We start from the raw sequence: 13,136 nt of genomic DNA on the forward strand, positions 1-13,136 counted from the left end.
ATTAAGATGAAATTCTCAAAATATATGGGAACCTCCTTCCACTTTATACAAAAATTCTCACATGTATACTTGAAAAGCCTACTGTAGTTCTCTTAGCGCTTGCGTAGTTGGGGCACGAGAGACCGACTGTTCTGCAAAGCTTACTCCCACGTGGTTCTAATCTGCTAATTTTTCAGCTGTGCTCGAATTGATTTTCGAAGTGTTCGCTGCTCGATATTTATTGAACAATTCGGTGGTCCTACTACAGTTGCACTGTAATCCTAACGACTACTCTTAGGGACTGATTCCCTCGGCAACTCGATCGACTACTCTTAGGGACTGATTCCCTCGGCAACTCGATCGACTACTCTTAGGGACTGATTCCCTCGGCAACTCGATCGACTACTCTTAGGGACTGATTCCCTCGGCAACTCGATCGACTACTCTTAGGGACTGATTCCCTCGGCAACTCGATCGACTACTCTTAGGGACTGATTCCCTCGGCAACTCGATCGACTACTCTTAGGGACTGATTCCCTCGGCAACTCGATCGACTACTCTTAGGGACTGATTCCCTCGGCAACTCGATCGACTACTCCTAGGGACTGATTCCCTCGGCAACTCGATCGACTACTCTTAGGGACTGATTCCCTCGGCAACTCGATCTTTTTGTTTCTTGACCCCTCCACATGTCGCTGTTTTTCATCACGGTCGGTTGGGAGCGCGTCATGGGATTTCTATTCTTGCCAAAGTATAGACATTTCCACAACGCGTGACTAGCGTGTCTAGGATAACTGATCACGTGACCATGTGCGATCCCCACCCACTTGTCTTAAATTTTCCACGTAAACCTTATGACTACGCGGAAGCTGAGCTTTGCAGAACTAACTGCATTTGTATAATATTATTTATTCAAGATGGATACTAATATAGAAATCCGAGTTTTTACATATAAAAAATACAGTCCGATCAGTTCTGTATTGAACAAATTTCAAAATTGTGAAAATATTTATGATCTCAGAGGTCTTGAAATCCATAAACGAAATGTACTTGATGACTCTCTGATATAAACAATAAAGGTATTGTAAATCAAAATGTGTGGCCACATTAAATTTGTTTTTATATTTTTTTTTATATTATTATATTTGTTTTTATATTTTAACCCATTGACTCCTGGCTTTTTTGGAGCTGAATTTACAAAAAACAGACTGAAAACAGATACCTCCCCCCTATTCTGGGTTTTATACAGCCCGTCAAAGTCAAACACAGCTGCACCTAGTCAGCGGTATCCAAGCTTTCCAATAGTGCTTTGAGGTCCCTACTTTTAATCCCTCGTCGTTGTGCTGAAGCCAGCACAAGTTGATGGTTGCTTGTGTTTTTCATTGAAAATACAGCTATGAGCATATTAGGAGAGTGTCTCAGGACATCATGAAGTCTTTTGGGGCATAATTGAGTGCTTTGCTTATGGATATTTGCAAGCAAAGGTGGATTCATGATGATTTTTTTTTGTTTGGCTTTGCCTGGATGAGAAAATAATTTTCTAATGAATCGCCACAGCTCTCCTAAATGCTGTCTTTTCTGAAACCAAATTGATTGCAAAATTGTTTACACTGCTATTCTGGGTCTGTATGACCTGGAATTGATTTGTTTGGCTTCGGGGTGAAAAGGTAAAAAAACATCTGACTTTGGGGAGAGGAGTGTTGACTGGCCCTCCCCTCGTGAATTTTCCCCTGGATCTCCCAGAATGCTTTGCAATACGTAAAGATGTTTTCGTGGTTGTACAATCCTTCAAGGAATGGACATTGTGTTTTGAGGCCAAGGAAATGTACCTGGAGGATCAAAATAAAGGTATCTATTTGTGTCTTGAGCTGTGTTTGCTGATCTCTCTCCCTTGTGTGGTATTTTGAGCGTTTTATTGAGAGGGGTGATTCTGCTTTTCTCTCCTTGTTCGATTTGAGATTTGTCAAAGAACCTGTGCTATTATTTGGCTTAAGAGTAGATGCCAACACCTTGGTTGGATGCATATCTGCAAGACCATTTATCCCTTAGACTGATGCCTGAGTATCTTCATCTTGTTGTGTTTATTTTGAATTTATGATTTTTTTTGGGTTGTGGGTACTTCCCAAAGCCGGTACAGGCCGGTTGAGGGGTCAATGTGTTAATATGCCGAGTTTTTGCTCGAATCAGCTGGTCTTGTCATAAGGGGGAGGGGGGAGGGCATACAATGCTCTATTTTTTAGGCTTTGTTATTTCTTACAATCTCTCATTACATTAAATTTTTCGGACTCTCGTGTAATTTTGCCTGGTAAAAAAATTCCCGAAGCAACATCCTCGGGTACCAAGGGCGTCGAGGACAGTGTGACGAGGCACGGGAACGGGAAGACAGAGGGGAAGAGGGGGCAGAGAGGAAGAGAAAGGAAGGAGAGCCACCTACCCCCTCCGTCGGCTTTGTTCTGCCTTGTTCTCGCGCCTGTGACCTTGACACCCTGGGTTTCCCGAGGGCAGAACTTATCAAAAATGATGTTATAACGCCCGAAGCGAATACCACAGCCTACCCACTAAAAGCCCCACACAGGTAGTCCGAGACCTTTGGTTTGTTTATCACTGTGTTGGGAGAGAAGATTATAAAGGATGTGGCAATCCAGATAAGGTGCTTATTGAAATCCAGTAAAACTAAAATGATTTTCTTTAATAATGCTTATATACCAATTTCACGGGTTGTGTATTTTCGGTTTTCCACACCGTTGTACACCGTGAAATTGGGCTACCTGTGGTTCCCCGTTACAAGAAACTAAAAACCAACCAAGTACAAGTCGATACCAGTTAGCAAATATTCTAACTGATCTTGGTGGCGGCAGGCTATTCCTCCATGACAATGCGATGTTAAGGGTTCTGAGGAGATGCTTAGCAAGCCTCGGCTACACGTGTATTACTCCTCCTCGAATTCCAGTCCGTGTTATCACGGCGTTCGGTCATAAGACAAGATGGCGCCCCCCCGCTCGCCGGGATTTCAGCTCAGAAGTAGAGCTGACTTCTATTCGGTATCCACAAATCAAGAGAGGAGCATTTGCTGAGGTATGATCCGTAGAATAACAAGCAGCAACAGTATTTTAGTGTATCCCCCTTCCTTTTGATCAGATCCCTTGCTTTTATCAAGCACAGCTCTTCGTTGAGACAAACGCAGTCCAGCATTGGGGTACTTGGGCTCTTTTACGCTCTGCACAGATTAAGTATGCTGCGAGGTACTTTGCCAAATTATTTGTGGTAACCCGATTGATAAGGCTTCGCAATTTTGTCATTGGGGGGGAGGGGGGATGCTTGGTTATTGTTATTAGGTGACCCGTCCCATACCAGGTATGAGGACACGCTCATGTGGGGTACCGTGTTTCCTCGAATAAGCGCCCCGGCGCTTATTATTTTTGACTCTCAGACAGGGCGCTATTCGGGGGAGGCGCTTATTCATAAGGGCAAATTACGCACCAAAGGCCAAAGAATGTTTATATCATTATTAACTTGAAGTACTGCAGCTTTTTTTAGTAAACTTTCATCCATGAAATATTTGTCTCTTTCTTGTCCAGAGTCTCTGAGCTCCTGCTTTCTTAGAACTACATTATGACAGACATTTTACTCAGTTACATAAAACCTGGGGAGGGGAGGGAGACGCTTATTCAGGGGAGGTGCTTATTTTGACCATTTTGGTTCAAAGGGGATGCTTATTAGGGGGAGGCACTAATTCAAGGAAGGCACTTATTCTAGGTATGCTTTATAAGGTGACTGATGATGATGTTGCATCATTTGAGGCTATTATTCCTGGTAGAGTGGTGATTGATGCTGATAATATTGCTCCTCATAATGTTGACTGGATGAACACAGTCAGGTAATGATTTTCATCTAAGTGATACACACAAGATTGCCCAAAGTAATGTGTCTTCCATTTGGCTACTAAGGTTAGCAGGTTAAACATGTCAGGCTTTGTAACTTATAATGGAAGGTGATATTTTCAAAAGGCCTGAAAGCTTGTTACATGATATGTAACATATTTGACATATTATGTCAAATGCTTAGCTTTAGGGCATAAAGACAATATATTGTTCCTGATTAATTTGCTTATCTGCAAAGAAGCCAACGTCACTCACCTTTCAGACAAAGCCAAACTTTTACCTCTAAGATGAATTGCTCATTTATTGGTGTGCTCTGATTAGTTGTGAGATGGGATTTTGAGATTATGAGTACTTTCTAAATCCACCTTCTACCTTTTCTCAATCAACAAGTATGTTTTGCTGACTTTATACCCATCTCTCGTTGATTGTAGAGGACAAAGTAAAATTTTACTTAAACCCCAGACGACAGAAGAAGTTTCTAAAATATTGACATACTGTAACTCAAGAAAGTAAGTGATAATTATTCAGTGTTTGCTTTGAGTGTGGGAACTGGGTAAAGAATCCTAGAATATGTACATAATTGTCTTACAGTAGTAATGATTTTTGCATGATAGGAAACATTTTACTTTTAACTAAGAGTGTATTCATGCTATGCATTGAGTCAGCCACCATCTTATTTTTGCACCTGTTGCATGAGGGTCATTTTATTTTTTTCTATGAACTGTTTATTTTGAAGGATCGCTGTCAATCCTCAAGGAGGCAACACTGGTTTAGTTGGTAAGCTAGGAGCTATGGCAAACATACAGTGATAATTAGTCATATATTTACAGCTTCTTAATGATCTTATTATACCCAACTCTTTCAGGTGGCAGTGTTCCTGTTTTCGATGAGGTCATCCTCTCGTTGGCAAACCTCAACAAAGTCATCAACCTTGATAGTTTATCAGGTGACGATTGTTATAACGATCAGAACTGTGTGATTACAACTTCCTGCATTTTGTGTAAACAAACTTATGCATTTCAGCCCACTAAGTCTAAATGTTAATGTTGTGTAATGAGGTAAAAATGGGAGCTATTTGGTACATATAGGGATTCAAATATTTTTCTCTTTTTACATTAATATGCCCATAGTATTGTGAGTTACAACATTCAAACGTTTTTTATTTATATTTGTTTACAGGTATTTTGACATGTGAAGCAGGCTGCATTCTAGAAAACCTGGATAACATGCTGTCTGACCATGGATTCATGATGCCTCTGGACCTGGGCTCCAAAGGAAGGTACAGTACACTGTCGACACATTCAACATCACTAAACATACAAAATCTTCAGGCATTACTTTGAGAATGACATGCCTCTCATATGACTTCATGCAAAATCAAGTTTCAGAGACCAATCAAGGGAGTTTTGTGTATGTTTGGGGAAGGGAGGATACGGTTCATATGATATTACAAAGGGAAAAATGTAGGGGGGCTCCACCCATTGCTATAATCTCTAAAATCTCTATAATCTGCTAAAATCTCATTGGATATAAAGAATTCCTTGATAAAAATGAGCAAGTTACTTTCTAACAGAAATTTCACTTTTAAAAACAAAAACAAGCAAATTTAGATAGAGTTAGCCAAGATTTTGTCATCTGTACAAGATAAGTGGAAGAAAGCATCCAATTGCATCTGATGATTTGTTGAAGCTTTCACAGTATTTTCATTGGAACATTTTGTTTTTTAAATGGTTAATTTTGAGATTTTCCTCCAATATGGAATGGAAACAATAGTGTTGCTTCTGGACTTCTTTTAGTGCCAGCCTCTATCTATTTGCCGCACAGGCCAGTCGGTACCCATGGTACAACTTTGGTCAGTAACCTGTGTTCTTTTTTCATATTACAGTTGTCATATTGGAGGAAACATATCAACAAATGCTGGGGGTCTTAGACTGCTGCGTTATGGCTCTCTACATGGCAGCGTCCTGGGACTAGAAGTGGTAACATTACTTTTTGGTCTTTTTATTCACAAATTGACAGCATTTTGAAAGTCTAAGCATAAAACAAGCCTCATAGGCTGATGAAATGAAGGACAAAAGAGGCTGCAGACCCCACGGAAATATACAAATAAGTAAAGTATGTACAGTAGTTTGAATAATGGGTACAAGGAGGCACTATCAAGATTTTGGCTGTCTGGGCTCCTGTGGAGAAGTCTGGTTTTGCTTCAAAGTGCTATCATATTCTGCATATGGTCAGCATCACTCAAGGAAAATGGATGGTGTTTAAGAGCATTCTGTTGTTGATGGTTTTGGTGTGGAAAGCACAACAGATTTGCTAGGCTCCAAATCAAGTGCCCCCTTGTGTGTATTGTTAGTAAGCACCGTCACTGACAGTGGTCACAGCCAGAGGGTTAAATTAGGTTCCCCACTGCTTCTTTCAAACCCCTTAGATTCAGGTTAGTCTGATGCAGTTTAAAGAGATTAGGCCAAGTAAAATGAAAGACATGTTTATTGTCCCTGCCCAAATTCTTTTTCAGGTTGCATCAATATATTTTTTATTTTTATTTAGTTATTTTTGGTGATTTTTTGACTGTTTGCTCCTCAGATTTTCAAAGAATTTTGTTAGCAGTGCCTGGGCACTGAAATGAAGGCAGACAATCCCGTTTCAAGGCTTTTCTTACAATTTTTTTTCATCCATTTGCAACATCGCGGAAATTTCCTTTATGAGTCGTAAAAATCTTTGATAATCCAAGGAAAAAAAATCAAAGGGCTGCATGTTCTCTTTTTGATCTTATCAGGATGATACTTGCATTTTTTTTTACTTGGCCTAAGACCCCTTGTTTAGTGTCCTCCAGAGCCAGGATTTGAACAAGGGCCACAGCAGTGAGAGGTTTGCATGCTACACACTAGGACATTGGTGCTTCTGTTATCCCATTTCATTTTCATTTTTCTGTGTTTTCATTTACTAGGTACTGGCTGATGGCACCATTGTGGATTGCCTTTCATCAATGCGTAAAGATAATACTGGTTAGTGTTGATAATACTTGTTAGTGTCGATAATACTGGTTAGTGATGATACTGGTTAGTGCCAATGATACTGGTTAGAGTTGATGATACTGGTTAGTGTCAATGATACTGGTTAGTGTTGATAATACTGGTTAGTGTTGATGATGCTGATTAGAGTTGATGATACTGATTAGTGTCGATAATACTGGTTAGAATTTATGTTACTGGTTGGTGTCAATAATATTGGTTAGTGTTGATAATACTGGTTAGTGTTGATATTATTGGTTAGTGTTGATAATACTGGTTAGTGTTGATGATACTGGTAAGTGTCGATAATACTGGTTAGTGTCGATGATACTGGTTAGTGTCGATGATACTGGTTAGTGTCGATGATACTGGTTAATGTCGATGATACTGGTTAATGTCGATGATACTGGTTAATGTCGATAACACTAGTTAGTGTCGATAATACTAGTTAGTGTAGAAAATACTGGTTAGTGGCAATAATACTGGTTAGTGGCAATACTACTGGTTAGTGTTGATAATACTGGTTAGTGTTGATAGTACTGGTTAGTGTTGAAAATACTGGTTAGTGTCGATAACACTAGTTAGTGTCGATAACACTAGTTAGTGTCGATAATACTAGTTAGTGTAGAAAATACTGGTTAGTGTTGATAATATTGGTTAGTGGCAATACTACTGGTTAGTGTTGATAATACTGGTTAGTGTTGATAGTACTGGTTAGTGTTGAAAATACTGGTTAGTGTCGATAACACTAGTTAGTGTCGATAATACTAGTTAGTGTAGAAAATACTGGTTAGTGGCAGTAATACTGGTTAGTGTTGATAATACTGGTTAATGGCAATACTACTGGTTAGTGTTGATAATACTGGTTAATGGCAATACTACTGGTTAGTGTTGATAATACTGGTTAGTGGCAGTACTACTGGTTAGTGTTGATAATACTGGTTAGTGGCAATACTACTGGTTAGTGTTGATAATACTGGTTAGTGGCAATACTACTGGTTAGTGTTGATAATACTGGTTAATGGCAATACTACTGGTTAGTGTTGATAATACTGGTTAATGGCAATACTACTGGTTAGTGTTGATAATACTGGTTAGTGTTGATAATACTGGTTAGTGTTGATACTGTGGTACTGGTTAGTGTTGACAATACTGGTTAGTGTCGATAATACTGGTTAGCTTTGATAATACTGGTTAGTGTCGATAGTACTGGTTAGTTTTGATAATGCTGGTTAGTGTTGATAATGCTGGTTAGTGTTGATACTGTAGTACTGGTTAGTGTTGATAATACTGGTTAGTGTTGATAGTACTGGTTAGTGTTGATAATACTGGTTAGTGTTGATAGTACTGGTTAGCTTTGATAATACTGGTTAGTGTCGATAGTACTGGTTAGTTTTGATAATGCTGGTTAGTGTTGATAATGCTGGTTATTGTTCATTCATATGTTGATTGAGGTGTCCCCTGTTTATTTAGGAGAGACTTTGTTTAGATCGTATACTCCTATTTTGTTTCTGACATTTTTGTTTAGTACATTGTTTACTTGAGGGAGATTTACTTGGGAGGATTTCGGAATAGTAAAGTAATACCATAGATACATTGGAAAGGCGATGTCTATTGACATTTTCAAAAATCTAATTTGTGGCATTTTTTAATGCATCTATTTAGAGGCATGATCTAAACATTAAATATGGTAATTTGCCAACAACAACTTTTGTCTTTTCTTACAGGTTATGATTTGAAGCAAATATTTATTGGAGCAGAAGGAACTTTAGGAATTGTCACCAAAGCATCAATTCTTGTTCCCAAAAGGCCAAATGTATGTCCATGTGTGATTTTAATCAAGCCCTTTCTATTGACTACTACAATAGGTATACATTTGATTATTATTAGGCACAGGCTTCCCACCCGCGTCAGTGAAGGATTTCTAAGGACATATGAATTCACGCAAATAAACATCTATTAGTTATATCTTATTGCTCTAATTCATGAAATAAACTTAGTTTGGGATGTAAATTTATCCATTTGTGGTGTTTTTTTTTTCTTCCCAATTTTATGAGTTTGAGATTTATGAGATTGAGGCGTTTTGCTTCTTTCCAAATTACAGGCAATTAGTGTCTCATTCTTTGGATGTGATAGCTACAAAACTGTTTTGGAGACATTCAAGATGGCAAGAGAAATGCTTGGAGAAATTCTTTCAGGTATGAAGAGCTTGCATTACCCAGGACATAGGTATTTACTGTATGTTTTTTTAAATACAGAATTAAACAATGTATAACCTTATGTGTAAATAATGCTTTTGTCTCAAATGTGTTTTAGGTTATGGTAGTTTTAGATTCCTTCAGTTTGGTACTGACACAAAGCCATGCCTATATATCCTTCAGCTTGTATTGGCACAAAGCCATGCCTATATATCCTTCAGCTTGTATTGACACAAAGCCATGCCTATATATCCTTCAGCTTGTATTGACACAAAGCCATGCCTATATATCCTTCAGCTTGTATTGACACAAAGCCATGCCTATATCCTTCAGCTTGTATTGGCACAAAGCCATGCCTATATCCTTCAGCTTGTATTGACACAAAGCCATGCCTATATGTCCTTCAGCTTGTATTGACACAAAGCCATGCCTATATGTCCTTCAGCTTGTATTGACACAAAGCCATGCCTATATGTCCTTCAGCTTGTATTGACACAAAGCCATGCCTATATGTCCTTCAGCTTGTGAGTTCTTGGACCACCACTGCATGAGACTGCTCAATAAGAACCTTAATCTACATAACCCAATCAGCTCCAATCCCTTTTACGTGCTGGTTGAGACATCTGGATCGAATGGTGCCCACGATGAGGAGGTAGGGAATTGGGTGTGGCTGCAGTGGAAGCTCAGGGGAGGGGCGTGTTTCGTGAGGTGGTGACGATTAGCTGTATAGGGTGGCGAATAGCAAATACTGCGCCATTCACTTGAACTTGTAAGTGTTATAATTTTACGAATAATAAATAAGTTTTTCACAAACATTTAAAAGTCACTCATGATATGGTACCTTTAAAGAACACTAGCTATAGCTTATAGATAAACGGAGATTCTATCTTAGCCTATTCACAAATTTCTTTAGAAATTAAATGCTTTCCTGGAACGAGCCATGAACAGTAAGATCGTCAACGATGGTACAGTTGTCACTGACCTGTCAAAGGTGAGGGAATTCCTACTGTATTCAAGACTACGCAGCATTCCATTTATCAATTTATTAATCTCTATATTTATATCGTCCCTAACAGGTAGCAGAGGTCTGGAAACTTCGCGAAAGTATTGCTGAAAGCTTACAGCGTGAAGGAGAAGTTTACAAGGTAAGCCTGGAAAGCCTTTCTTTTCACTCTTTTTGCGACAACAATGTGTACGGGGGGGGTGGGGGACAGAGAGCCTCTTTTTGATGGTTGTCCAAGAAGTAACACAGAGACGGCTTTGGGCCGAGTATGGGATTTACCGCGAAGTGGTTTTCATGTGATCACACCCAATCGCAGAAGAGTCTCCATCATATGGAAACCAGCCTCAAGCGGACACTTTTCTTTGTTGCGTATTTTGAAGTGCCAATGTATATTTAGCACTTGGTGGCTGTTTGTTTTAACTTCACAGTACGACCTGTCCATGCCGCTTGACAAGCTCTACACCCTAGTGGAGGATCTAAGAGGACGATTAGGCGACAAAGCCACCAATGTCGTGGGCTATGGACACCTTGGGGATGGTACAGTATAATACATTTACTCCCGGCGTAATCATTCACAATCTCGTAATCAACTTCAAAATACGAATGAATTCAATATGAATTCAAAATACTGAGAACAAATTTAATGACCAACAGTAATGTGACAAGTCTATACGCTATATACTACTAAGAATCACTGCTTCAAACTAAAGCGATTCTTCATCTGAACGTGACTACGCCTAAGCACAAGGTGATTAATGCAACCCCAAAATGGTCCTTCAAATTCTGTACACACTATACTACTGGGTCTCACCTGTAGGTAATCTCCACCTGAACGTGACCACTCCAGAGCATAACAAGGAAGTGCTAAATGCCATCGAGCCCTTCGTCTACGAGTGGACAGGTAAGGGGTGGCCGTCTCTCCCGCTTATTGCAATAGTGGTATAAATATAGGCACAATAAGAAGTCTAAATAATAACGACAAAAGAAAGGTGTATTCGGTCATTTCCATGGATAGAAAAATGTTTTCTAGATAAAACAAACGCGTGTCACACGTAAAAGCAACTGCCTTTACTCACGCCGAATCGGGTCAAGTGCTGATGAACACACTGATGAAGGGGTGGTAGCCTCGAAACGTCTGTAAAATTTATCCACCTTTTTACCGTTTATTTCATATCTATTTTTACTTACATCGCACTTACCAAGCGCTACCATCTGCTAGCCACCTATCATTTATTTTACACAAGTTTCGTCATATCGGGTACCCAAACAGCCCGACTCTGCAAGCGGTGTTAGGGACAATTGCAGCAGTGTAGGCTACCGTGCAAACAGTAGGCTTGGAATTCTGTACAGATCTCGCAGCTTCTGACATATCGTTTCTGTAATATTCAGCTAAGCACCACGGCAGCATCAGCGCGGAACACGGCCTCGGCTTGAAGAAGGCTCCCTACATTCATATGTCCAAGTCCGCGGAGGCTGTGCAGATGATGAAGAGGCTTAAGGCTATGATGGACCCAAACGGTATTCTCAACCCCTACAAGACGGTCATCTAGAGACTTAAGGCTATGATGGACCCAAACGGTATTCTCAACCCCTACAAGACGGTCATCTAGAGACTTAAGGCTATGATGGACCCAAACGGTATTCTCAACCCCTACAAGACGGTCATCTAGAGACTTAAGGCTATGATGGACCCAAACGGTATTCTCAACCCCTACAAGACGGTCATCTAGAGACTTAAGGCTATGATGGACCCAAACGGTATTCTCAACCCCTACAAGACGGTCATCTAGAGACTTAAGGCTATGATGGACCCAAACGGTATTCTCAACCCCTACAAGACGGTCATCTAGAGACTTAAGGCTATGATGGACCCAAACGGTATTCTCAACCCCTACAAGACGGTCATCTAGAGACTTAAGGCTATGATGGACCCAAACGGTATTCTCAACCCCTACAAGACGGTCATCTAGAGACTTAAGGCTATGATGGACCCAAACGGTATTCTCAACCCCTACAAGACGGTCATCTAGAGACTTAAGGCTATGATGGACCCAAACGGTATTCTCAACCCCTACAAGACGGTCATCTAGAGACTTAAGGCTATGATGGACCCAAACGGTATTCTCAACCCCTACAAGACGGTCATCTAGAGACTTAAGGCTATGATGGACCCAAACGGTATTCTCAACCCCTACAAGACGGTCATCTAGAGACTTAAGGCTATGATGGACCCAAACGGTATTCTCAACCCCTACAAGACGGTCATCTAGAGACTTAAGGCTATGATGGACCCAAACGGTATTCTCAACCCCTACAAGACGGTCATCTAGAGACTTAAGGCTATGATGGACCCAAACGGTATTCTCAACCCCTACAAGACGGTCATCTAGAGACTTAAGGCTATGATGGACCCAAACGGTATTCTCAACCCCTACAAGACGGTCATCTAGAGACTTAAGGCTATGATGGACCCAAACGGCATCCTTAACCCCTACAAGACGGTCATCTAGAGACTTAAGGCTATGTTGTATTTAAACGGTATTCTCAGCCCCTAAAGTCGGTAATCTAGCAGGCTATGATGGACCCAAACGGTATTTTCCCCTATAGAAATCAAGGTGTGAAGTCCCGTTGGCCCTGTATTCTATAGTTAACATTTTAACAAGCGTCGTTTGAACCAACGCGTATACCTATGGAGATGCCATTCTAAACTTCACATGACGGTAATCTAAACACGCGCACAAGACCACTACTGTGCAACAGGTGCAAGACATACGAATAGCGCAATTTTACATTAACCCTGGTAAGCCTTGCTACCTGCCATTAATATCATCTTATTTCTCTGACTCCTAGTATTTGTCTCGCAGTCAAATGCTAATCGAGTCCCCTGTTACAGATAACTTTGGGACTTTTAAAAACGCCCCGTTAACGAAGGACCTTAATATAAGCAATGACAAAGTAGAGTGTAAGGATCTTGAATGACAAATTATTTTTAGCGATATATGTAAATTGATTATACAAACCGCTCTAGCTATTTTTCGCCATGATCTATTCCGTAACAATAATG

The 13,136-nt window shown here is 40.2% G+C and overlaps 1 protein-coding gene across 4 annotated transcripts; it reads left to right on the top strand.

The window, feature by feature from the left end:
• The first annotated feature begins 2,733 nt into the window (after positions 1–2,733).
• On the top strand, positions 2,734–13,103 carry LOC5510548 (D-2-hydroxyglutarate dehydrogenase, mitochondrial). Of its 4 annotated transcripts, none has more exons than XM_001630945.3 (16): positions 2,734–3,054; positions 3,750–3,856; positions 4,292–4,369; positions 4,597–4,637; positions 4,726–4,806; positions 5,040–5,139; positions 5,746–5,839; positions 6,808–6,865; positions 8,599–8,687; positions 8,976–9,069; positions 9,591–9,721; positions 9,983–10,060; positions 10,146–10,214; positions 10,501–10,609; positions 10,890–10,973; positions 11,462–13,103. In XM_001630945.3, the coding sequence occupies exons 1-16, from the start codon at positions 2,860–2,862 to the stop codon at positions 11,620–11,622; spliced, it is 1,569 nt and encodes a 522-aa protein (XP_001630995.3). In that variant the 5' UTR covers positions 2,734–2,859; the 3' UTR covers positions 11,623–13,103. The 4 variants fall into 4 exon arrangements, with proteins under 4 accessions (XP_001630995.3, XP_032235585.2, XP_048585463.1 ...); XM_048729506.1 differs by having other exon boundaries at positions 2,923–3,054; positions 3,736–3,856; XM_048729507.1 differs by having other exon boundaries at positions 2,924–3,054; positions 3,797–3,856.
• Positions 13,104–13,136: the final 33 nt, after the last annotated feature.

Source organism: Nematostella vectensis, chromosome 6, assembly GCF_932526225.1.
Source record: "Nematostella vectensis chromosome 6, jaNemVect1.1, whole genome shotgun sequence".
Taxonomy (NCBI): domain Eukaryota; kingdom Metazoa; phylum Cnidaria; class Anthozoa; order Actiniaria; family Edwardsiidae; genus Nematostella; species Nematostella vectensis.